Below are 26,320 nucleotides of genomic sequence, written 5' to 3'. Positions count from 1 at the left end.
AATTTTGCCAAAAGACTTAATTTGATCAAATTTCATAACCATCTCAAAGAATAAAGAACTTTAATATGAAGGCTATAGGGTCCTGAGCTTAATTTTGCATTCAGCGAAGGTAGTCTGTAATACAAATTATGATGGAAAGGTTGGAAAACAGGGCAAATAAAGAACAACTTGGATATTTAGCTAAATAATATTAGAGAAAATTTGAAAAATTAGTATTAAATGCAGTGAATGCAGGCACAAAGAAATGAGTGCCAATTTCTGCAGCGATTCTAAGTAGTATATGAAGTAGATGTGTAAAATGAAAGTTATTAATTGATATGCCCAGTTATTTGAATAAATTACCTTATAATCAATATTCATCAAGGAAATAATGCATTTTGCCCCCTTGGCATTCTTACCTATTGAGTAGCAAGACTATAAGAAAAAAGCAGTGAAAATTTTATGTTGAATTGACTTATATTTTGTGTGTATGAATGCACAGCAGGGGTGAATTGGGATATTACTGTGTAACTATCTGAAAAAAGAAATTTTTTTATTAATTTTGTTTTTTAAATGAATAATATTTTTTGCCAAAAACATTTCATATTAAAAAATTAAATTTTGTCATACTGATTAACCAATTTGGAGACCATGGAAATTTGCACAATTAAAATTTTGCAAAATTTATCTGCTTAAATTTTTCAGCAATGATATTCATCATACTATAGTAGTGACGTCACTTTCGATCTCACCAACAAAAAACCTTATCACTATCTGCATTTTCAGTACCTGCTTAATGAGTTAATGCCATCTCCTGCTGAGACATGCTGTTTTTATAATTTTTGTTACCAGAGATATGTTACTTATCCTTCATATATACATCACTGTAAACCAATGAAAAATTATGTGTTTGCCAATTGCAAAATATAATATGTACCTTGGCTCCAGCTTCAATCACATTTAGGAAGCATGACTGGTGAGGATGCCTCCTTAATGCCTGTCGCACATGCATATTCATTTAATGGCTGGGTGGCAGTGATTTTTAGTAATCATAGAGTAGAAAGGATAGCAGTAGAATGAAAAAAATAGATGAGCTTTCATGTCACTGATGAATGAGTAACATTATAATGCTTGTCTAGACAAATTATAACATAGCTTCCATAGGTCATAACTAGTGTGATAAGGCTTACTTTGGTTGTTAGTACCTACCCATTAAACCATGGCATACTGTAGTCTTACCATTCCAATTTCTCCCTGCATCCCTTTCCCCTTGTTTTTGCATGTGGCATCCCCTTTTTATAGTACGCAACAGTCAGTAACGAGCCCATCCTGCGTTTCCAGCGCCAGTTTCTCACAACTGGACACAAGCATGTGGAACCTTGATCTACAAGAACTTGAGTACAATCCTTCAAAGAAAGACCTCACGGATGCCAGAATCCATCACCTTCTTGCAGAAGAACTTTGCAAGCCATATAGAAGGGTGAGTCATGAGAATTACTTAACTAACAATTCCTTCAGAACTATTTAGTTTGCTTCAACAACTCTCTTGTTTTACTTAATACAGATTATGAATTCAATTTTCAAGATCTCTCTCAGAGACAAATGGGCATGGAATTTTTATTGTAGTTAGGGGTTATGTACAGTAGAGATTAGAATTTTTAAAGCCAAAGCACAGTAATTACTAAATAAAAATGTATTTATGAGTTTGTACCCACTCTTAAAGCAAGATATGGAAATAGTTGACACCTAGCTTTCATAATATTAACCTCTTGACTTCCAAGCTCTAGTGTGAATATATTGGTGTAACTGCCAGTCAATTTTGCTTATCTTTTTCCTATGCATACAATGTATGATTTAATAAGGATGGAGTTTTAAATGCTAAAACAACCTTCTCCCAACCTTCTCTCTCACCTGCCCCCAACACAGCTGTCCTCTGACAAATTCAAGAAAACTGCAGAAGATGCCGCTACAGTAACCTTTTATGTAGTCATCTGCTAATGTGCATTACAATGCAACAATTTTAAAGTGTAAAAATCATTTTCCTGGACTGGAGTCCTGGTCAAGGCAAATGATTTATCCACATTGAAATTGTTACATTGTACAACTCCCCTCCTTAGCCTGCTCTCAACCCTCTCCTCCACATCCCACTAACTCTCACTGCCATCCCTGATCCCTGAACACATAATTTGTTTATTATATTTGGTCAAGGTATTTTACAAAAATGGTGAAAAAGTTAGAGAGAAAAAAATTCCTTTACATTCTTAGCAATATTTTAAAAATACTAATATTTATTTTTCAATATTTTAATGCAATATTAATCTACAAACTTAGTTGTTCGTTCACACAAACTCACAACTGCTTTGTGAAAAAACAGTTCCAAAACTTTCCCAGGCTAATAATTGATATCGACTGTTGGATATACCAAGTAATCACTTTTGAGAGTTTTGATCTCTATCTCTCATTTCTCAACAAAATTATCAGTAACAGAAGTTCATCCTTCAATGGTTTTGTGATTTAGCACTTTATCTGATATATTCATTGAACACATAATTGCGAGATTCAGACTCACTTACAAGCGCTTATGTATGTAAATCTCATCATCTTTGTTGTGATCTTTTAACTTTGGAAACAGTTAAATGTACAAATGTATAAAAATAATAGGCCAGCATGATGCCATTAGCAGATGGCTGAATATATTCTCTCCTCCTTCTGTGCTGATGAAATATGGGCAATTCATGGGTTCACAGAGTGTCGAACTTATTTTGCATAGCTAGAGTAGTGGGTCGTAGGGTTGGAAGAGGATGAGGTTATCTCCAATTGGAGTTCAGCTAGGGTAGAGAGTGGCAGAGTAAGGTGTTGAGGATTGGTTTTTGGGGGGTGGAATGCAACGGGACATTAACAACCTCTTCCTGCTCCCACACTCCCATCAATCACACACCCTTCCCTCCCCTTAACCCTCTCCCCTCCAGAAATCCTAGCATCGAATTGTGTACTCCTCACAATTTTGTAAAAATGTGGCAATGAGGTTCACCATAAAATCAAAGGAAGGAGAAAAACGGAATGTATTGAAATTGGGGCAGAATGTATTAAATGTAATTGGAGTGAAATTCCTTAATAATATGATCTTAGTCACTCAAAAGTGAGGGGAAAGACATAGGTTGCCATCCTTGGTATTTTTTTACCTATTAAACCCATGTTAGAACCCTAAAAACTGAAAAAATCTGTAAGGAAGCCTTAATAACTAATTTTTGGAGTGATGTATGCAGCGTACACCCTGGTCACTGGCTGTATTGATGGAGGATGTACACTGTGTATGTCCTGGTAGCCAAGAGGTTAATTTATATTTCTGCTAGTATGTTGCCTTACAGCATCAATGATATCTTATCCAAGTACATGAATATTCAATAATGTTGATTGTGGTCAGCAGGACATGAATTTTTCCTATGAGCTAAGTAGAAAGCTTATTTGACACAAGCTGTGGGTTCATTGTTCACAACTCATTGGCATAGTGAGGAATGAGTATAAAAGTTAACAAAGTTATAATAGATACTCTTTTTTCCTCTTAATTTAATGGAAGAGATATCATTAACAACAATTTATATGCACAAACACATGCATGAATTCACAGATTAATCTCACTTTTTTATTCATTTTTGTTTGGGTTTGTATTTTGGATCTGCGGGCATCATCAAAATATAAAATTTTTTCGAAAGAATGTATGCTTAAAGTTATAATTTTATCAAAATGTGTAGTGCATTAAAATTTTTAATTTGAATCGCTTTTACAGAATTTAGTTTTCCATTGTTATGTTTTCATGAAATACTCTCAGAAACATTAGCTTTTCAAAAGCATAATCTTGGAATAATAATGCCAAATTTTTAAAAATAAAGTTAAAATAAGTTATTAATTAATAAACTAAAATATACAGGTATTATATTTGTGTAAATTATATTATATATGTGTGCCTGTGTATTATACGAGTGTATGTGTAAATAATAATTACCTTGCCAAAGTAATACAGCTGGTATTTAGATGCACATCTTATATTTATCAATGTAAGTGACCAACTTGCACAAAGTCTAGCCAGAATTGGTTAAAATGTCTCAAACAGTTATAATTCAAAGTCCTCTCTTACAAATCTCAGGCTAAATGCATGATTATCTGTGGTTGACTGAATGTCATTTTGCATGTTAATGACTTTTGCAGCATCGTCGCCTTAGCTACAGTCGTCATGCAGTCAATGACAGAGACTTATCTACGCAAGTCAACTACAAGATGCACATGAACATAAGAAGAATGGTTAGTGAGAATGTGAGGAAACATCATCACAAGAGAAGCAAGAGGCTGGGCAAGGTAATTCTTTTATTCCTAGTGCCTTCAAGCTTATTGGGTCAAATGGCAAAGGGCTTTTTAGATTACTTTTATAAACACCTCTTAACTTTGCAGTGAAATAGACAACAGCTGGGTGATTTAAATGAAGCAACCAAATTTTAAATGTTGATACCTAATTTGGATTAGCAAATGATGTGGATGCTTTATTTTACTTCAAAACTTCCAAAAGTGGAAATGTAGTTGAATTAAAAAAGATGTAAAAAAGAAATGAACTTTATATGCCTTATAAATGGATAGTGAGGTAAATCAAAAGCACCTAAATTACATATTTTAAATGCTCATAATAAAGGTTTGACATTAGTTAAACAAATACCATTCAAATAAATAAATATAATGTTCCAAGTTAAATTTTATTTAGGTAGAACATGCAAAATGTGCACCTTAGATAGCTTAAAAAGGGTAACTCAATGAACAATGATCTGCACATTAGGGTGGATTGAAAAAATGTTTAAATATGCTACTCATTTTTTTCCCCGCTCGGTATCTATTGTTTTTGTGTGACTGTACTGCCAAAATTAAAAATAAATGTTGCAATGCCTTACAGTTTGGTGAGTTGCCTAAAGTTTCAACATCTTCATCAAAAGCAAACATATTTTGGTGATGATATTGCTTACAAATGTAGATTTTTGGGAGAAGTAGGTAAGCTTCTTGTTTTAGTGAGGGCATGGGACCCATTGCTGGGTCATGTTATTGACCGCAGCCTGGAGGATATTCAAAAGTGATAGGTGAAGGATATCAAAAGTGAACAGTTTTTTTGGACATGAGAGAGATACTCATGTCATAATTCTTTAGTGTTTATGGGAGAAGTGTTCTGTAACAATATATCAATAAAGCCATTGGCTGAGTGAAATGGTTTTTAAAACTTGCTGATACACAGATAATTTAAAATGCTATAAAAAAATCCAGATGTAATGAAGTTGGAAGCAGTGTTTAGTAATTGAGTCATTTTCTAGTGTATGTATTCAACGCATACCTCATTAGCATATTTTATGGCATTGGTCCCATTTATTATGTTGTACGAGGAAGCAAGTCCATTAATGGTTTCACTATGTTTTCTACTGCCAAATTGTAAAATAATATCTCCTCCTTCCCTCCATTTAGACATTTTCCATACTTATGAGAGGCATGCATGGGGTGATTCAAAGTTTATCCACGAGATAGTAAACTTTTAGGTGATGAGATATACTTTCATTGCTCAGTGACTGAGCACTCATTTTTACATTATCTAGGGGATATCTGGCTTTTCCTCTGCTCCCTTTTCATGTTTCTCCTATCACTTTGACTCTTTATAAAGGGTCATGTGAGAGTATCCAGGACCAAATTTAGACACTGCAATAAAAATTAATGTATTCATGGGACGTGTAGTTTATCTCACTTGCTTAATCTCAAGTACTTAATCTAGTTGAAGAATTATTTCTATTACATTGAGAAGAAGAAGATATTCTCTATTTTGTCCCAAGAATTTGAGCTAATTATGGATTACATTGGTCTCTTATCATTATTTTAACACCATAGGATAAATTTGGCTCCCTGAGGGTGGGCCATGGACAACACAGTGCCTAAGTATTTCTTTTCCTCTCTGCATTATGAGTCAATGTCTAAATGTGCAGTGTAAGCCCTTCATGAGAAGGTGACTATTTACAAGTACCACTCATGTCCTTCAGTGGCCTAGGCAAAGTGTAATATATTGTATTGAAATGTTAAAACTTCAGGTGGCTTGTAGAACTGTAAAGATGTTTCATTCGTACATTTGATTGTTAGCAGTAGCAATTAAAACCCCAAAATAACAAATTTTTGAATGGAGTAGATGGCATTTTGAATTTCAAAGGATTTTTTTCATCCGCCCTGCTGCACATGCAAAATTATAATTTCATGCTGCAATCATTGAGCATCTCTTAGGTAAATTAAGAGCTTTAAACCTTCAATTTTCTGAATGTAATGAAATTAGTCATTTCATGTCACGTAATCAGAATAATAGAAATAGATAAATCTTATTTCATTGAGTGGAGCTTTCTGATAACTGCCGACATTTTTCATCCATTTATATATTAGCATCATATTTCAAGGATATTCATTGCTCTGTAGTGTAAGTTATTGCCATCATTTTTCTTGTAATGTGCACTCATGGATGATGCCAATTGCTTTGCTTTCCCTATAACTGTGAAAAATTTCCAGGAAAACATTTTTCATCACTATCATTTTCCTGATGACATAATGCTGCAGTGTTTAATTTTGAGGATGTAGTTTTCTTAGTGATAGAATTGGCTCAGGTGTAATGTAAGTATCTGTGGATGAACAGGAGGAGGCTAAATATATCTAAAAGGAACTGGTTCTGTCTCTAAATAAGGAACCAGAAGACAGCAAGACGCTTTGCCCATCCACTGCAAATAAAATTATTCCCGAGATCCTGGAAACCATAGCGGATGATATTGAGGACAGTGACAGTATAACTGCAAATTTCTTTCTGCCCAAAGACCCTGAACTCACTGAAGTCAGCTCTGATGTGAGTAATGAGCAAGATTTGGGAAGTCACCAAAGGGATCAAGAGACCCTTTCAGCTATTTATACCTTCAGAAAATTAATTAACAGGCTTTGATAAGTAAAAACACTAAAAAAATGAATTGTCAAATTTTTGATCATCTGAATTCCTCTCTCAAATAGGAATTCTTAACTTGCATCAAGTGTGGATCTGGACAATATGATTTGAAATGGTTGAGACAGTTAATTCCTTAATAACTATGGCTAGGTGACTAACATAACTAACTTAGGGAAAAAATCTTCAAGAATAAGAATTTAATGTCTGTGAAAATGATTGGTAACTAATCAGGTACACTGTATGAGTGAATATCCTAACAAAATTTGTATCTCACAAGAAAATATGAAAATGCCTTGAGGTTACCAGGCATTACTACATGAATACTGTCAAAATATAATATGACATCTATTCTAACTTTTTAAGGAACCACTCTTCATGAGACAAAACATATACAGGTACCTGCTATAGTAATTACTACATATCATAATTCTTATGCTCACATAAAATGCAGACATGTACATAGATAAAAATGTGTTGAACACCAAAACAACTGTATACTTCACAAGAAACTATATGTGTCAGGATTTTCCTTCGTAAGAGAGATACTCTATTGAGTTCCATCGCCATTTTATGAATAATAGTCTGGGAGAATCTGTTTGACACCTTAATGGATTTTTTATGGATAACTCTGTCGGTGGGAATTAAACTTGAGTGCCAGATCATTTTTAAATGTTATCTGTTCAAAGTGAAGATATTAAGTGTGATCATCTCATTGTTCAATCCATTTTCATTGAATTGGAAGTTATTTATTTAGGAGGTGCATGCTTTTTACAATTTAACTGAATAAATCATTAGGGAGATAAAAGAAAAAAAGTAAATCGGCACATTCATTGTTTAACATCAGTGTATCACGAAATCATCTTCAAAAAAGAGAGATAAAAGAACAAACATCAACAAAATGTATGTAAGATAATAATTTCCCAGCATGTCAGTGTTCAATGCATGAGAATACTGAATCATTTTAAATTGGTAAACATGAAAAATAACTGATATGCATAAGAAATATAGATTAACTATTATACATAAGGAGTAATTAGTCATTAGTGAAGTAAGCCAGCCTCGGTGGCAGCGGGGTAACGGCCTCGCCTGCTAGTCCAAAGGTCGCGGGTTCGATTCCCGCCTAGGTGGATTTCCCTCCATCTAGGGCTTGGTTGTATGTGATTGTCTTCAATATAATGTCTGTAATGTAGGGTTAGGTGGAAGAGGAGACTATTAGTCTCAACCTCGCCCAATTAAGTCGATAAATAATTTGGAAAAAATCTTTAATTTATCTCACAGTATTCTCTCTCATTTATTTAGTTGCATCATCATCAATGTAAACATAGTGCAACGTTCATGATACATTAACTGCTAATTTTAATTGGTAGTCAAATTCAGTATAACCACACTTTACCAGTCTACATGGAATCGCCAGTCTACAAGACAGATAAAACAAAAATCTAGTTCATATGTGAAACTATTTGAGCATCTGTATGAATTTATAGTTTTGATGAATATCACTATTACAAATATATGATGATTATAAATAAAAATATTTTCAATATTTTCATTAATTTTCAGTATTTTCATCATCTTTTACATTAATATTTAGCACTAAATTTCATTTGATACTTAATAATTGGCTATTGCGTGAAGGTGCATGTTTATATGACTGAGCGTTTTATAGCAATAACCTCCTAAAGAACACCTTTTCATCAACATTCTAGAGTCAACATACTGGAGAATTTTGTATAGGGATGATTTCCAATGTATCTATTTAGGTCTACAGTCTCTTCATCAACTCTTAAAAACTTGCATTTCATTTTTGCTCTGTAGTCCCTCATTTATTTTGAAAACACTGCAGCTCTGTCACTGCTTTTCTTAAAATTCAACACATCCACATGGTTATTGTTTTGCATGTCACCTTAAACTGCTTCATACAGGTTTCATCACTTTGTAGTTTCAAAGTTTTGTGCATGTTATGTGATTTTTTTCAGGAGTATCACTTTTATTTGTCATGCCATTAGCCTCTATATGTTCTCTTAATGCTATTCCTCTTTGCTTTTTGTTTTTCATCACTCTTGAGAAATAAAATTGGCACATTTATTGGAAAGTAGTGTAAATATCACATTATGCATTGCTAAACCCAATATTTTAAGTAGGGTGCATTAGGGTGTATTACTTAAGATGAAGAATGGCTTTAGCATATAATGTAGGTTCAGCAATACATGTATGTATCTTAATATTGTTCACCTGTAATAATAACTCGATCATTAAATTCATGTATGTTATCTTGAAGCCCTGGTGACAGTAAATACCTGTGTTTTACCCCAATGAAGTTATGATGGAAATGGTCAATTATGGTCACTTGATATGAGAAGCAGAAGTGATAGAGAGAGGGTCAGAGCCCTAAGTTTCTTGAAAATCATTCCTTAACAATTACATTGTGTGGATCATAGCAGTGACATTCATGTATAATTCCAGAAGATTATAGAAGTAAGCTTTCAGTTATCAGTATTATTATTTTTATTGACTTACATGAGTTGGTGATAAACATTTACATAAAAACATACTGTACAATACCACACCCAGATTCACAGCTATACACACTATCCTGGTGATGTTGAACATTTTTCAGTGGTATCTCAATCCCTACTTGAGGTGCTTTGTGGAGGGCACTTTGACTGAGTATGCCATCTGTCGGATGGAACGCTAAGCTGCGGACCCCTTGGCGCCTTTTGTAAAGAGTAGGCTAATGCCGACGCCGGGTTTCTCTCTATCCTTCATCCTTTCCTGTACATCCCTAATGGCGCAAATGACCTCAGCTGTCGGTCGCCTCCCCTAAATACTACTACTAGCAATACACTCAGTAACACGATTCAAGGCTATTTAACTATGGCTGATGTTTTGATAGGCTATGAACTGTGTTTAGCAATTTTCAAAGTAGAATCTAACATTTTACCAACAAAATAACTGTAAATGAATCACCCATTGAAAGGCATTTCACTTCCATAAAATATTTTTTGTGGATTATAACCTTGTCATTAAGTACATTTTGCATATATATCAAACTGCAAGTGTTCCTCACCTCATGGGCAGCCAATAGATGGCTCTTTCAATTTTATCAGAGTAATATTTTATGGGGTCCCTCATAGATGACATGGATAGATATTATGAAACTAGTTCCAACATGAGACTGATGAATGTGTGAGCTACAGTAGGCCTGTTTATGGGAAAGAGGATGTGGATAGTGTGGGAGCCTAGATTCTCCAGCTAGGTGTAGCATCCATGGCAGAAATTATAAGGTATTTTACTGATGGTTTTGATATCCCTACCTAAATGTCAATATTTGCTCAGTTACCCTTTGAACTCAGAATTTAAAAACATTAAAATAAACGTATTTGATAGCAGCCTCAACTCCTATCATGCCTCCTTAAATGGCCTTGCTACTATCAAATGGTGATAAATATTTGTGAAAATTGACATGCCAGAATTTTTTTATGATAATATTTACACAGTTTGTTAATACAAAAAAATTATTCACAGCACCAAATTTCTTCTATTACAAATTCACTGGATAAACAACACATTCCAGAGCTGGTGTAATTATTAACATAATCACCAGGGGATTAAAAACAAGCATTTATTAGTCAGGGGTACAGGTTATTTGAGGTTTTACAGATTGTATCTCTATATTACAAGTTATACACTTCCAATTTCTATGCTTGTAGTCATTTTCAAATTAAGCTGTAATTTAACAGTTTTAAGACAATATTAAAAATGTTACACTGAAATTCATTCATTCGGATTCATTAATCTAGCTATGGAGCTCTTTTACATCATTGTTTTTGCTGCATGTTGTGTGCCACCATTATTAATGATAGCTTGTAGAAAATGGGAGTGAATTTCACTCTATCTTGAAAGTTCTATAATAGCATGCCATGTTATCTAATTATGCTGCAGTTCAACTTCTATCCCATCTTGGTATAAATGGTAACAATTCCAAATGCAAAACAGTGCTATTTTCATTAAGCTGGCCAGAACTTAGGTGCAATCGCCATGAGGCTTCAATAAGGATGCCCAGATACTGGTAGAGTACCTTTTATTCTGAAAATTTCTTGTTGAATGCTCTATGAGTGAGTTGATTAGGTAGTTTAGGCATGTGCATTATAGGAAAAATTGTATAGGTACTGATGGCTTCAGAAAAGCATGGGGTGTATGCATGGAACTAAAACTCTTTTTAGGTATATCCTTCACCTTAAGCTGTGATATTTAGATACAATGAAACTTTTCATGCCAGAAGAGATAACTCCAGTTTCAGAGTGCTTTTTTTTATAAGAAATGCCATAGAAACTTGGTTTTGCTGTGTGGTACAGACTTTCCAGGGGCACTTCCCAACTATACCTTCCATTATTCAAAAGAGACTATATGTTACCATTTAAGAACCCATAATATAGTTAACAGTCCTTAATCAACTTCTCACTCCATCTTGATTCTTCAAGAAGTGGATTTATAAATATGTTAATACCATTTCTCGGTGTAATCTCTGAGACTATTTTCAAGTTGATGTCTAATGCATGTTTTTGAGACAATAATAATTCGTTCTTTATTCATTTAAGAACAATGATGAGGGAAAAATCACCTTATTTTATGTTTCCTTGCCAATAAGAGTCATTAAAAACTTACAATTTATTTCAATTTTATCTGAAAGAAAAAATAATTAAAATAATTAAGATGTATTTTCATCTATGTAAGTTTTGACATAATTTAATTAAAATAAGTGCTACCGAAAGAGAGGATTTTTAAAAATTGAAGTAAGAAAACTTTTGAAAGAATTTATTATAATTTCTTTTATGCTAGCATATGCCCCTCATTGAGTCAATTATGTTCTCGTTTAAGTGTATATAATATTTATCCTAAAAGACATACTGATATTCATTTGCATTTAAGTGAAATGTAGTACAATTATGTGTGTGTCTTATATTCTCATATCTATTTTCTTTTATTCTGTTGCACCAAAGGGAAGAATGAAATTTCAATGAGTGATTTTCATTTTTTTGTGCAACCATTTTATTAATCAAAAATAAAATCATAGGCAACCATCACTGTTTCAAATATTTCCATTTCAGGGTTAAATATAGTAAAAACTCTTTGAAGTGACATTAATCGTCCCCAAACCTCTTTATATCTAAATGAAAAGAAAATCAAATTATATTTAATGAATTTATTAATATTTTATCATGAATATCCTATTTTGATTCTTGCTATTTCTGAAAGCAAAGAACCTAGGCAGAAATATGGCAAAGATTTGATTTACAAATAAGAGAATTAAAAGTAGAATGAAAAATCTTTTTTTTTTTTTTTTTAATGATTCATGTCTTCTGAGTGGAGTGATCAGAATATTTGGTGAAGACTAATGTGAAAAAAGTATGTAAAATGAAAATTTAATTCTATAAAAATAATGGCAAAATTCAAATTGAATGTGTGCTATTATAAAGTTCATTGAAAAATGACCAGTATTACAGAAAAACTCATTTGAATCAAATATTTGTTCCATTATAGTTTTTTGTTTTCTCAAACTTTGATCAATTTTTCATCATTTTGAAAAGCATAACAGCAAATAATGCTTTTCTATCAATAAGGTCAGTAATCATCTGTTGCTTTGTTTCACTTGAACACTAACATAAGAAAAGGGATACAGTACCATACACACATCCAATATTTGAATTTAAATATCTCTTTTCTTTTATACCGTATTTTCCCATCCTTAACGCGCACCCAGAACTTTGCATTAATAATGAATTTGTATAGACACTGTACATTGCCGGCCTCGGTGGCGGCGGGGTAACGTCCTCGCCTGCTAGTCCAAAGGTCGCGGGTTCGATTCCCGCCTAGGCGGATTTCCCTCCATCTAGGGCTTGGTTGTATGTGATTGTCTTCAATATAATGTCTGTAATGTAGGGTTAGGTGGAAGAGGAGACTAATAGTCTCAACCTCGCCCAATTAAGTCAATAAATAAATAAAATACGTCCAGGGCTTCATAGTTATCTTGAACGTGTATAGATGCCGCGCATCTGTATATCCATATATATATATATATATATATATATATATATATATATATATATATATATATATATATATATATATATATATATATATGCACGTAAAAATTATACATAGTGTGTGTAAATACGTCTACATCGGATGTGTGTATGCCAAAATACTATTCAATTTTCATTACAAAATGCGCATTGTCTTTTTTTCAATCTTCTGAAAATTTTTAATGGAAAAATGTGGTAATTTTTATATTAGGATGAAAATATAATGAAAAATGTGTTTTTCATATCATTCACTCAGTTATTTTGAAGTTCATACCTATATGCTATGTTACCACTAGAATTTTATGATCTCATACTTTATACTTAGCATTTGTTTGGTATTCTTAAAGCTTTCACATTGCCTCAGTAGGCCTTGGAATGCATTAGCCATGGAAAAAGGGTACTACCATATTTTTGTATATTCTGTTTGAGTTAGGCTTTTGATTGATAAAGACTGGACAATAAAAAAATTTCTTTGCCTCTCCTGATAAAACATTACCCGACATCCAACATTAAAATAAACCCTTCTTCAATTCCACATACTTCCTTCCTACCGTCATGCCTATGCTTTTCCTCCATCCATTTTACTTTTTCCAACCTTCTCAATACCCGCATTTTAAAATCCTTTAATCAACACATATCATCTTGCATCAATGAATATGTTTCCATGTCATATGAAACTTCTCTCCATATCAACATTTTACTGAGCATATAATTCTTCTCCCTATGTCCCTGCTACTTTGACTATTTTGGTCTAAAACACTTCTTAGATAGATAAACTGTTCCACCTGCTCTAGTTCTTGCCCTCCAATTGTAATGTTTAACTTAGCTTTCCTCTTTCTTGAAAACTTTGTAACCTTTGTTTTGCTTTCTTTAATGTTCATCACATACCTATTTTGTTGACTTTCCAATGTTCTCAGCAATGCTTACCACCCTTTGGCTGATGGGCAGACTAAATCTTGATCATCCAAAAACCCAACTGATTTTATGGATTCCTCCCTAACTTTCTTTCCAATATCCAGTTTATCTCAGGCCTCACAGCCATGCATGCATGATTTTTATGTTTAACCATCTGTGAAAACCAATGAAGTGTCAAAAAGGGAGTTTTTCCAAGATGGAGTACTGCGTATCACATTTGGAATAACATCCTGAACATTGACAATAGTGAAGCCAAATTCTCTACAGTATACAGCCAGTTAGTTGCATAAGTTTTGGCCTTGCCTACTACATACAGCATATGTTCTCTACTTCACTCTTTCTGCTACCTGATACAATAAAATATAATAATGTATCTATTAAATAGTGTCATACATATGGTGACCAAAGTGAGCATGCATAAAATCAAGTAGTAGTTAAGCTGTTAATGTATCATTAAGATGATTCTCAATGCAGGGGTCAAAACTCTTAAAAAAACCAAGAAAATTTTGGAAAACTGGCTGAAAATTCTGAAGACTGGCCATCCTATTCTTAAGAGTTAATAGCTAACCCATTTATATGCTAAAACATTTCTGTCACTCTGAAGAGTTTTCACTGTATTTGTTTGCACCTTTAATGGATTTGCAAATGCTCCCAACTTATTTTGGTGCTTAGAAATATTGTCCATCTAATTTTTTGTATATTGGCATAACTCATTTTGTTTATATCACAGGATGGCAAGGTAAACCATGTCAGCTTTCCTGGAATCACTCAAAATGGCTCAGCAAAGCAGTTTTCTCATGGTGAGACTTTTTAATCTCTCTATCAATCGAGCACTTTCAAATATGTTCTGCATAGTATCCCCACCAGGTATATTTTCACTTATTAAGCTTTTGCCCGGTTTTTTGATGATTTTTAAGTTCTTGATCGTCCACATCCATAAGCCATATTCATTAAAATGATTTCAATCAATTCCTTCTCTCATTCATTCATACCTGGATAAGCTTATTTCTCATTGATTTTTTCCATGCCTTAATAATATGTACATGTCAAAAGATTATTGTTCAGGATTTATTGGACTCAGTTGAATCATTATTTGAAAATATAAATTTCTTTTGGAGCTAAGAAATCAAATTCTTGAAAATACCACCAAATATTCAGAATTGTACTACATTTGAAGGAATATTTATGACTTCCAGATTATATAAATGAAATGCTTCAGGAATCTGATAACCTGGAATCTGTGAGGGGTTCTGGGAAGGATGAATCAGATGGGCCAATCACATTCACGGCCAAATCCTCAGGTATGGCATCTGTTCAGTTGTTTTATGTGTCGGTTGGAGTGTTCTCTCATCTTGGGAGCATATCAAAATTTTCATTGCTCCCCCCCATGTACATGTGGTTTACTTTTTCCTGCTGCATTTAATTTTTACTTCTCATCTTTTTATCATTACCCCTTTTATTCTTTTAACCTTTAGAGAAAGCCTTATCATATATTATTGCAATTGTGGGTCAATGTTTGTTAATGATTTGGGAAGATTTGTTATTGATAAAATATTTTGACAGATTGACTGCCTGCCTGTGATTAAAATTGTAGTTACATATTGTCGATGGGAAGTTTTAGCATTATTAAGATCAGTGATCAGTTTAGTAATTTTCAGACACTGTGAACTGCTTTAATATATATGTATAATTTGTTTTTGGTTTGTTGCCCTCCAAAGCTATCTCTGCAACTGGGTGGGACTTTGGACATTCTCAGACTGCTTTGAAGGCTTTCCCTCAGTTGGGACAGAGATTTTATCATATTGTGTGCAATTAAGCATTAAGATTTGAACATTTACAGTATTTGCTATTCACTTAGGTCACCATTTACTTCATCAACACCTTGAGCTATGAATTTGGGTGAGAATTGAGTGCATACATGAAAAAAATGTTAAAGTGTATCTTTTGTGAGGGCAAAAAGCATGTCGACTAATAGCACAAAAGAAATATAATAATGACCAATATGCTTGGAAACACAAATTGTCAGTCTCTTCTGCAAGCCAGTTTGTCTTATCCCCAATTAAAGGGCTCTCCATTTTGCGTACTGCCCTTAGTTGTAGCGAAATTCATAAATGGTAATTGTGCATGCTAGCCATATACAATGCTTGATGTCACTTCAAGCAGGGGCCATTGGCATCTTCTATACTACCGAATAAATATATGCAGATGATCAATATTTCCCACTGCAGCAGTCAACCGGTTATACATATAAAAGAGAGATGAACTTCTTCCTAATTATACATTTTTGTACCGAATAGCCTCCACTTCTAAGCCCTAAAATGAAGTGAATATGTGTGCTCTTACTGTATGTGCTGTAGCATGAATATGGTGAAGCTTTTGAGATTCCTTGTTTTTGGAGAATATATACATACATATATTTTTAGAATTATGGTAATACCTTTTTAATTTGGCATGAAAGTCTCCCTAAAATGTGGTAACATTCTTAACTACGACAGATTCCATAGAGTAATTCTTACAAATTGGGATGTGACAGCCACCAATACTGGGTATTTTCACTAATCAATCACTTAATGTTTCAATAGGTTCTTCCTTCAAGGATCTGATTTAAATGTGGGAATTGTGACATTAAATTGAATGAACTCAATATTCAGGAGTATGCATAAACATTTTCTGATTCAAAAATGTCTCCAACCTCAGTTTTTCTTGTACAGCACTTTATTATGTATCTCACCCTTTGTAAGGATAGCAGTATTAACTTAATGCTTTTAGTCATTATTTGGGAAAAATATAAATGAAACTTGGCATTATAGTGAAAATTTTTAAATGACATATTAAAGAAAGTTGTCGTATTTAATAGAGGGGTCCAATACAGCACTCCACTTTCTCGCCTGCAATGCATTAAAGTCACATCAGAATCTACAAAGAATTAAGGATATTCCATAAAACTTGACAAGAGCATTGCTTTAATTCGTTGTAACCCATCTTTTCTAAGCTTATTGATGCATGCAGAGCATTCACCTCAGGTTTATTGGCAGTCAAAATAAAGCTGTCACTTTTTTAGCTGTGGTTTATTATTTAGTCCTTTAAATTTGTGATGATTTTTTAAACTTTAATCCCTTAAAAAATATACTCCTCCAAAAGCCATTAATCGTACACCTCAACTTTAATATAATAATCCAAACTCATTTCTCTCTTTTACCAAAAGAATAATATATGCCAAGTGCCCTCATAAAGTAAGAAACAAAATTCTCACACCAGAAAGTTGATCTCTGTACAGATTAAACTAGGTAAACTTTAATGTCAAATTTTGCAGACTTTGTCATTATTTTTTAAATTGTAATAGAATAATGATTTAAGAGTACCATAAGAGTGAAATTATCATTAAAGGGAAATTGTCTGATTAGGTACATATAATATTGTTTTTTTTTGCTTGCAATGCAAACATCCTTGTTTGTCAGAAACCCAAGAACACATGTTATGCCAATAAAGCATGACTAAAGTGTCTGTTTGGTGTGTTATCACTGATCAGTTTCATCTCATTGTGAGAAATAGCTCTGTGGAAGCTGTTCTGAGTACCTATATATGAGTTGGTAAAAGTTTAATGTTAATCACCTCAAGTTACCATTGCAGTTGCTATGGTACCGGGGGTAGAATTATTCAAGAGGGCTTTCTTCAACTTTCTGTGTATGTAAAAATTGCAATCTTGGTGATAATATTTATGTGGAATTGTGGACATGTTTTTGCAATGCAACTTTTATTTTGTATTTTTTTGTGTAGACACCACACGAAACCAACTGTTTACACTGTCATATAATATTTCAGAAATACTACCAATTGAAAGATTAACAAGCTCTGTAGGACTGAATAAAAAAGTGGTGATGTACTGTTCATAAATCACATGCTTGAGAATTTTGAGTATGTATCTCTTGCCTGCTGGTGATCAGTCTTTGGGCTCTTAATCTTTAAAACATTCATGAGAGTAGATCTTATGTATTCTCGGGCATAAGAGATTTTGAAATTCTTCTTCACCTAAGTACATTATAGCTTCCTTCCTTAGACACAATATTCATCATTGATATTTGTAGAAAATCGTTTTGAAAATTCTTAAACCTGGGAATTTCAATAATTTAATGAAATTATGCCATCTACAATGTAGAGATTTGTGGATGATCTCCAATAGAAGTTGGAATGTTCAAATTATGCAATTTTTATTATTCAGCTGGCATTGCATTGCATGATTTCACTTGAGTACAGTCAGTATTTAAAAATAAAAGTTTCCTTGTTGACCTTTAAAAGACCCTCCAGTTATGCTCATTTTTTTTGGTTCACTGAATATCAATGGACTGAAACGGAAAATTTTGAAATGCCATGGTTTAAGGAGAACACTTCTTCACTTGTCCAAATACTATTTCATGCTATTGTAATCAGAAAAGAAAACCCAGACACTCTCTGAACCCTATCATTACCCTCATAAATTACCTTACCTGATGCTGGCTTATTTTGTAAGACCTTATACCCTTCTAGAGTCCAATCTGCTAGCTAGACAGTAGGATAGCTGAATTATTCAGAGCTGACCAATTGGACCAAAAATTTTAAAATAGAAAATACCACTTCCCCAAGTTCCCATATTATTTTTTTTATATGCTATAACCTCTATAATCTGATGGTACTTCAGTCTGCCAGTGATTAAATCAGTTTATCAATGCTAGATGTAAAGTAGCAGCTAATTAAGACCAGAAAGTGAACTTTTCAGTTTTAGTATTCTAAATGAGACCTCAGGAGGTAGATCAGTGGGTAAATAAAAGTACATTAATGCTTCCCTGTTTTGGCCATGAATGGCTCTCAGAAATTCCTCCATTGGCAACTTTATGAGAATTTGTATTCATTTTTGCTTTTTTGTGAAGTCATAAACCAGTTTTTAATACTGAACTACTTCTTTCATCTGCATAATAGAAGGTGAGTTGAAAGGTATCTTGAAATTTGAGAACTGGCTGCAACACTGGTCACACAGAAAACATTTAATGACATTCCTGCTGACTCAGACTGGAGTAGTATAAGTTTTCAGTCCATCAATACATATGTGGTACCCTCAGTTATCGACAAAAATTTACTAACTAGAGTCTTATTCTAGTTAATCTGCACAAAAAATAATGAGGGGAAAACTCCAAGCATAATGGAGTGTTCCTTCATTTTTTGTTGGCAAATTTATGAATCCTGTTTTTCTGTTAATGGCAATCATTAGTAGACTTTATTTACCACCAAACATGTTCAGCGAAGAATTTCAGTTAGAGTGGTCATTTTTAATCTCTGTTTAAATATTAATTTTATTCCTCTGCTAAGTTTCCATACATTTTGAACTTTGGTGCTAAAAGCAAATCTTACAGAAAATTTTTAACATCTCATTCAATCAGAAAGTTTCATAATTTCACTTCCATTGGTTTATCCTTTCAATATCAAATCGACTGAGTAGAATTTTGAAAATGTGTACTCTTGGCAAACTTTATATTAATCTTTCTGGCCAGAAGTAGCATATGAGAGCAACACTCTTCCCCTATTACAGAGGGCTTTATCAAGGTGGTCCTGGGGTATCCTGCCAGGCTACCTCCAAGGTTACCAGTAAATCAAGTTCATGTATGTCATCACTCCTGAGATTAGGAGATGATTAATTGGTTTATAAAGCTGGAAATATCCTCAACATCATCAACATGACTAGATTAAGAGGTTTATCACAAGTGTGCATATCCTGGGGCTGCATATCTGAATGCATATGATGAAAATTAAAATTGAAAAAAAATTGTACAATTTGTAAAATTGAGAAAAAAGTAATTTTGAGTCAATCATTATTTCTATATTTTGGTTGAAAGTAGCGAGTCAATTACCAAAGGTATTAGGTATTTTGCATCACACTCCAGCATCATGAACCAGTTCTACTGCAAGTAAAAATTAAGTAGTCACGTACAGTGACCAAATTTAGGGCATGCATGTTATGCATTTAGTTTCAGGATTGCAGGCTCATCTTGCCAAATAATATCAGAGGTAGAAATTGAAATTTTGAATTAAATGGGCTGCTGATCTGCACCTCCAATACCTCAAATGTTATGAATTACGTGAATAACCCACCCCAGTGAGATTCATGCACTCCCCCATACAATTTGACTGAGAGAAAAGAAATGTGAGGACATTATTGTAAATTTAACCAGAAGATGGAGCAGAGCTGCATTAGCAAGCCCCTTGAAAACGAAGCCGTTTAGATTTCCCATATTAAAAGGTAGATAGCACCATATCACATCACTTCCTCATTTTCACTGTTAGTTTGCATTTACAATACCATATGATTTGTAATGAAATTATTAGCTTTGTAGACATCAGATCATTTTGGTGAAAATGGGGAAATACCGTTAAATTATTATTATTATTATTATTATTATCTGAAATTACTATTATTTTTATCATAAAATAATAATGCTTGGGGATAATGAGGAAAAGCTTGACAAATTTCAGTGCCAAATAACATTCCCACTGTGTCAGATGTCATAGTATGGCTTAACAATTTACAGTGGTTCAGCAATGTTCTCCCTATGTCAAATTAATCCATAAATTTAAGATCCCTTTAGATCTTCAATTCATTCCCTTTATATTAAATTTCTGGATATATGAAATAGGTACTACCCTGTATGATTGTAATTTTACTTCATCATAATGAACATTTTTTCTTGTATATGTCATTAAAATTAATATTCAAGTAATATGGAAACCTCAATTATCCATCCACCTTGTGCCTAATTACTGTGTAAAAACTATCATACTGTATCAGTTAGGTTTGAAGCAATAAAAATTTTCAATACACTCCTTGTCAACTCATAACCTGGATGGAAAGCTGAGAGCATTGAAAATATAGACAAGTTGTCCTATAAATGTTCAATATTTCTATGATGTACACAAATGTCATCTTGAATGGCCTGTTTTCTTAGTCAGCATAGTATTGCTACGTTTAATATCTCCAAAAGGCGTACTCATCAGGATTAGATTGTTCATCGTACATGGATAGTGTTTTATGGCATGCAAGCATTAGTAGAAACACAGGTGGCAAGTGACTATTTGCTTTGACGAACATTCATTCAGCATTAGATGTGACGACACCATATATTCAGGGTGACTCAGTGTTGCAAAATGTGGTGGATCAGATTATAGAGGTTGCACTGTAGTAAAAAATATTTAGGCTGCTAGTTAAGTTGTGACCTCCTACCCCCTTCCTTACTTGCGTCTGTGTCTCTCCGGCCACTGGCTCCTCCTCACCCCCAAACAATCAGTTCCGCCGGCCCCTCCACGCCATCACCACCATCACCACCACCATCACCACCACCATCACCACCACCGACACAACAGCAATGTTGATGTTGATGATGATGATGGCGATGATGAATCGCCAACTGCTCCTGAAGGGGATGGTAGTTCAACGCCAAACCGGCCAACACCGGCATCACCAAGGATACCAAGGCCTACAAATCTCTGCCCGCTAACGACCCTCTCTCCTTTTGACGCCATCAACAAGCCTTCTGCGAGTGATTATGATGATTCGCCAACAGTGGCTGAGGTGTCATTACCTTGGCGGAGGGGCAACTCATCCTCTGGTATGTCTCACTAGAATGTCAAGAGATGCCATCATCACCCTCCCGTCTCCCCCTTCTACTCCAATCTCCTCTGAAAACCCATAAAATATTGCCCCTATATCCCATTTGGGGAACACTCTCAAATCATCGAATGCAGATATTATTTTTCAAATTACAGCCATTGATCCATCTTCTGTAAATGGTTGGTTGCAGGGAACGGTGTCATTCATCAAGAATTACTGAAAGGACAACCAAAAGCTCTCAGGAAGTGTTCCTTGTTTCAACATTGCAAGTGCTGCCTTGGATATTTCTTTTCATCTTTCTTTTTTTTAGACGATGCTCATATAGATCTAATGCTTCCAAGTGAAATTGTTTTTTATGATGAAATGATTTGAAAGAGTTGGGAAAAGTGGGTGGAGGAGAGATTTTGAGAGGAAATAAGATGTTAAAGAACGTGGCTGAAGGATGTATATTGGGAGAGTGAAATAGAGGGAGAAAATTGCACTTGGTATGGTATGAAGGGAGGTAGAAAAAAAAGATAAAAGCTTGAAGACTGGTTTAGTTCTAAGTGAGGGTCTTTTCTGCAACATAAGGATTGTAAATTTCTGCGCAAATGTCTGTCTTGGGAATTTAAGTTAATATGTTATTTGATGAAAAAGAAGATATTTTAAATTTCGATTAATATCTGTATCACTGTAATGGCGAAGCAAGAATTCATACATATTTTTTGCAAGGTTCACTCCACATATATGTCCTTCCTGAACACTTCAAAACATAATGGATATACTTGGATGGCAGAGCTAATATCTTGGATTAAAAATATTCGATAATTACGATGAATCGGGGAAAAAAGTTTTTAGGTATTACTTTTTAGTAAAAGACACAACAAAGTAACTTGGACATTTGCTGAAACTTTGATGAAAATGTCTGAGTTGTCCGTAAAAGAGCTGTAACATTGGGTAATAATAATTGCTAGCTCATCAAGATCTTGAACCTCTAGGGCCCTAATTTGTCTTGAAAATTGGAATACTAGATCATCATCAATTTTTCAAATAAGTTGATAGGTAAAAATCTCATAGCATGAGCTTTCACTTATTTTCTCCAGAAGAAAGAAATTCTCTCGTTAAAGCATTAAAAGTTGGGATATCAGTATCTAAATATCTACTTTATTTATAGTAAATCATTTAGAAGATGTATCAGTGGCTGGCTGATAATTATTTGAAAAAATAAGTGTCAGATGCCTTAAGAATGTTCCCTAATCAGTGAGATTAGAAGTATATTCTTGTCCTCACAATTTTTATTTATTTTTGGCAAAGTCACCAAATGCTTTCATAAGCTTGGACCTATAAATTATATAGTATATCTGAGCCTCTAACAATTAGGCTTTTATTATATTACAGGTACCTATGTTAATTGGTTGCCCATTTGCCACTTTTGTAAGTGCACTGCCTATGCAAGCGCACCTTTACGCTCTCAGCAAAGCAAAATTTTGCCAATTATTTTATTAGATTCATTTTTTATTCACCAGGGCCAGGTGCCAGTGATCAAAATATTATACTTTTATCACTTTTTGGTCGGGCCAACTGTCTCCATTAGTTGGGTGATAGACTTCTGTTTAATGCATAACTAGTTTACTAATGAGTACCTAACATATTCTATAATTTTTGTGATATTAACTTTTACTATGTAGAAGTAGTCTTGAGAAATATTCACCCCTGTATAGTATCAGAATTACAGTATACATATCATTGATTATATGTATAGCAGAATACCTTAGGATAGACCTAGTGGTTTCTGATGCAGACTAATGAAAAACAAACTTCTCATACTCTTCTTTCTGGATAAACAATCACATTTACCTTTGACACTTTGATACAGACAAACACCACATCTCAGTTTTTAATTTTGTTTTAAGCATTTTTGAGTTGTTGTGCATCAAAAATTTTTGTTGTGAAAAGCATTTGTGTTTCTTGTAAAATATTTGAGCATGATACTCACATTAAATGATCACTCCTTGAATGTATGCATGTGCCTGACTTATAAATTCCATCTAAAACTATATCCAATGTTTATCTATGGCTGTCATAGTTATCTTTAAACTATACTCTCTTTGGTGAGTAATCTCCCATTCAAATTAACTGATTGAGGATTGGAAACTGTATGTATATGTGTTTCTTTTGATGACCATAAGAATGGATTTTGTTTTATTTTTCATTTCTTTAAGTATCCTGATTAGATCATTAACTGTCACTAATCTTAAGTAACTGAATTACAATTTGTTTCTGATTTAATATGTTAACCAAATTGATGAGCTGAAAAAATCTATGCTCTGAGGTTTCATAACATGAATACTTAATGAAATTCAAATAAAATCTTGAGTTACTCAAAGTTTCAGTAGGAAAAAAACTATGCTACTCTTCTAAATTTAATTTGTAGTTATGCTTTCATTAATTGCAATATGTATGTGGTTGACTGCTGGAATCTGGAATATTCTGGTATCCAGGTCAACTATTCAGCAAAGGGAAGTTGCAGGTTCACTTATACTTATTGTGTAACAGTAATACATTTTGTTTTCATAAACACTAATACATTTCATTTTTTTTCATAAAATTCCAACATTTCATGATTTCAACTCAGAAAAATAATGTTTAAATATTGATGATGAAAATTATAATAAAGCGTTTTTAATGAATGGTTTTATAACAGTTACCTGAAAATTCCTTAGTGGAATCAAGACAGCACAAATTTAAAGTAGTCCAGAATATTTTACAAATATTTTGAAACCATTAATTTTGAAAATTCATTTTTAAACAAATCATGAATATTTCTTTATTAAACTTAAATCTTAAAATAAGTCGTAGATTGAAAAGTAGTGCCTGCTAAAAATGAAAAATATCATAATAAATCACGTAGATAATTATCATTTTGTGGGAAGAAACCCTATATAAATTTCTGTTTTGGGAATTTAAGTTAATATGTTATTTGATGAAAAAGAAGATATTTTAGATTTCTATTAATCTCGGTATCACTGTAATTGCTAAGCAAGAATTCATACATATTTTTTGCAAGGTTCACTCCTCATATACTTCCTTCCTGAACCCTTCAAAACATTATTTATATACTTGGATGCAGAGCTAATATCTTGGTTAAAATATATCTGATAATTACAATGAACCAGTGGAAAAAGGTTCTCTGCTATTACTTATAGTAAAAGACACAATACAGTACTTGGATATTTGTTGAAACTTTGATGAAAATGTTTGAGAAAATAAACAAAGGGATGTTCAGTTTTTTCTTTGATAGGAAGAGGTCAGCGTTTTGGATACCATCTTATTGGTCCAAGATGGGAAAGAACTATAGGGAAAGACATTTGTCATTGAGCAATAGACACTGGCTAACTGAGCCCCCATTCCATTCAAATATTAGATGAAATTGAAAATTCACTCCGTTATGGTTGGCCAGCATATTTTTTCTGAACTCATCGTTTGAAAATAGCATCTGATTCTCAGTTAAATTTGGTTAAAGTTCCTTTGCATATAACTGCTAATTAACTCTTTGCCTATGAGGTATTTAAAATTCCCTGCAAACTGACTTTGCTTTTTCATTGGTCTCATTCTTTGATACAGTTTGGCATGAGTGTGGTGCTGAGAATACTTAATACAAAGTATTAAGATTTTGCTAAATCCATATTTTTAGTTTGATGCCTGTTGGAAAGTATTCTGAGGATTGACTATCCGCAATGCACATCCAATGTTTACACATTCATGACTTTAGGCATTAGTAGCGTTATCTGAAACCCTAAACTAACCCTATGCCTAAAGTCATATATATATATATATATATATATATATATATATATATATATATATATATATACACACACCCAAAGAAAAGATACTCGCATATGTAGTTTTGACGTTTCAATGGCACAGCTATCATCATCAGAATCTGATGATGGCCATGCTGTCAAAACTACATATGTGAGTATCCTTTCTTTGTGTCTCTTTGGTGTAAAAATTTATATCAATGTTTTTATATATTTCTACGTCGTGGAAGAGCGTTCTATTTATATATATTAACTATAAAGCCATAAACACAGTAATCAACCCGAAGGTCGGTTTGATAGGTGATGGTAGAGTTCACCCAGTACCAAGGCCGACGGCGTGTGAAATTTACACATCAGGGTAGGGGGCCGGTTCCTTTCCCTGTGCCGGTTATGGTTTCCCAGGAAGATCTGGCACCCAAAAAATCACATAGCTTGGGTGGAGCTGCAGGTGCCCAGAGTTCCTTGCCCAGGGATCGAACCCGGGCCCCTCCAGTCGACAGTCCAGTGCTCTACACCCTGGACTACCATGGCCCTCATATATATATATATATATATATATATATATATATATATATATATATATATATATATATATATATATATATATATATATATATATATATATATATATATATATATATATATATATATATATATATATATATATATATATATATATATATATATATATACATACATATACATATATATATATATATATATATATATATATACATACATATACATATATATATATATATATATATACATACACACACACACACACACACACACACACACACAGGCATAAATGCCTTCGGGTAATATACAGGTTAATATATAGAGGCCTGTAGGTTGAAGGTTTAGGATGAGACATTAATTTTGTAAAAGATAGTTTATTCTCAATTTCAGTTTAACT

The 26,320-nt window shown here is 33.4% G+C and overlaps 1 protein-coding gene across 9 annotated transcripts in view; it reads left to right on the top strand.

Annotated features, from left to right (window-relative positions):
* Positions 1–26,320, top strand: part of LOC139696671 (sodium/hydrogen exchanger 3-like) — a 575,082-nt gene that overhangs the window by 531,125 nt on the left and 17,637 nt on the right. For 3 of the 9 annotated variants that reach the window (XM_071595488.1, XM_071595491.1, XM_071595486.1), the window contains exons 10-15: positions 1,282–1,459; positions 4,186–4,332; positions 6,719–6,874; positions 14,696–14,765; positions 15,162–15,266; positions 21,276–21,596. In XM_071595488.1, coding sequence (XP_071451589.1) covers positions 1,282–1,459; positions 4,186–4,332; positions 6,719–6,874; positions 14,696–14,765; positions 15,162–15,266; positions 21,276–21,596 — 977 coding nt within the window. The remainder of the gene's footprint in view (positions 1–1,281; positions 1,460–4,185; positions 4,333–6,718; positions 6,875–14,695; positions 14,766–15,161; positions 15,267–21,275; positions 21,597–26,320) is intronic. The other 6 variants (XM_071595495.1, XM_071595494.1, XM_071595487.1 and 3 more) reach the window with 5 other exon arrangements.

This window comes from Hetaerina americana, unplaced genomic scaffold, assembly GCF_022747635.1.
Source record: "Hetaerina americana unplaced genomic scaffold, ioHetAmer1.1.p SCAF_7, whole genome shotgun sequence".
In the NCBI taxonomy this organism is placed as follows: Eukaryota; Metazoa; Arthropoda; class Insecta; order Odonata; family Calopterygidae; genus Hetaerina; species Hetaerina americana.
Note: the sequence above shows the minus strand (reverse complement) of the source record. Positions and strands in the feature narration are given on the sequence as shown.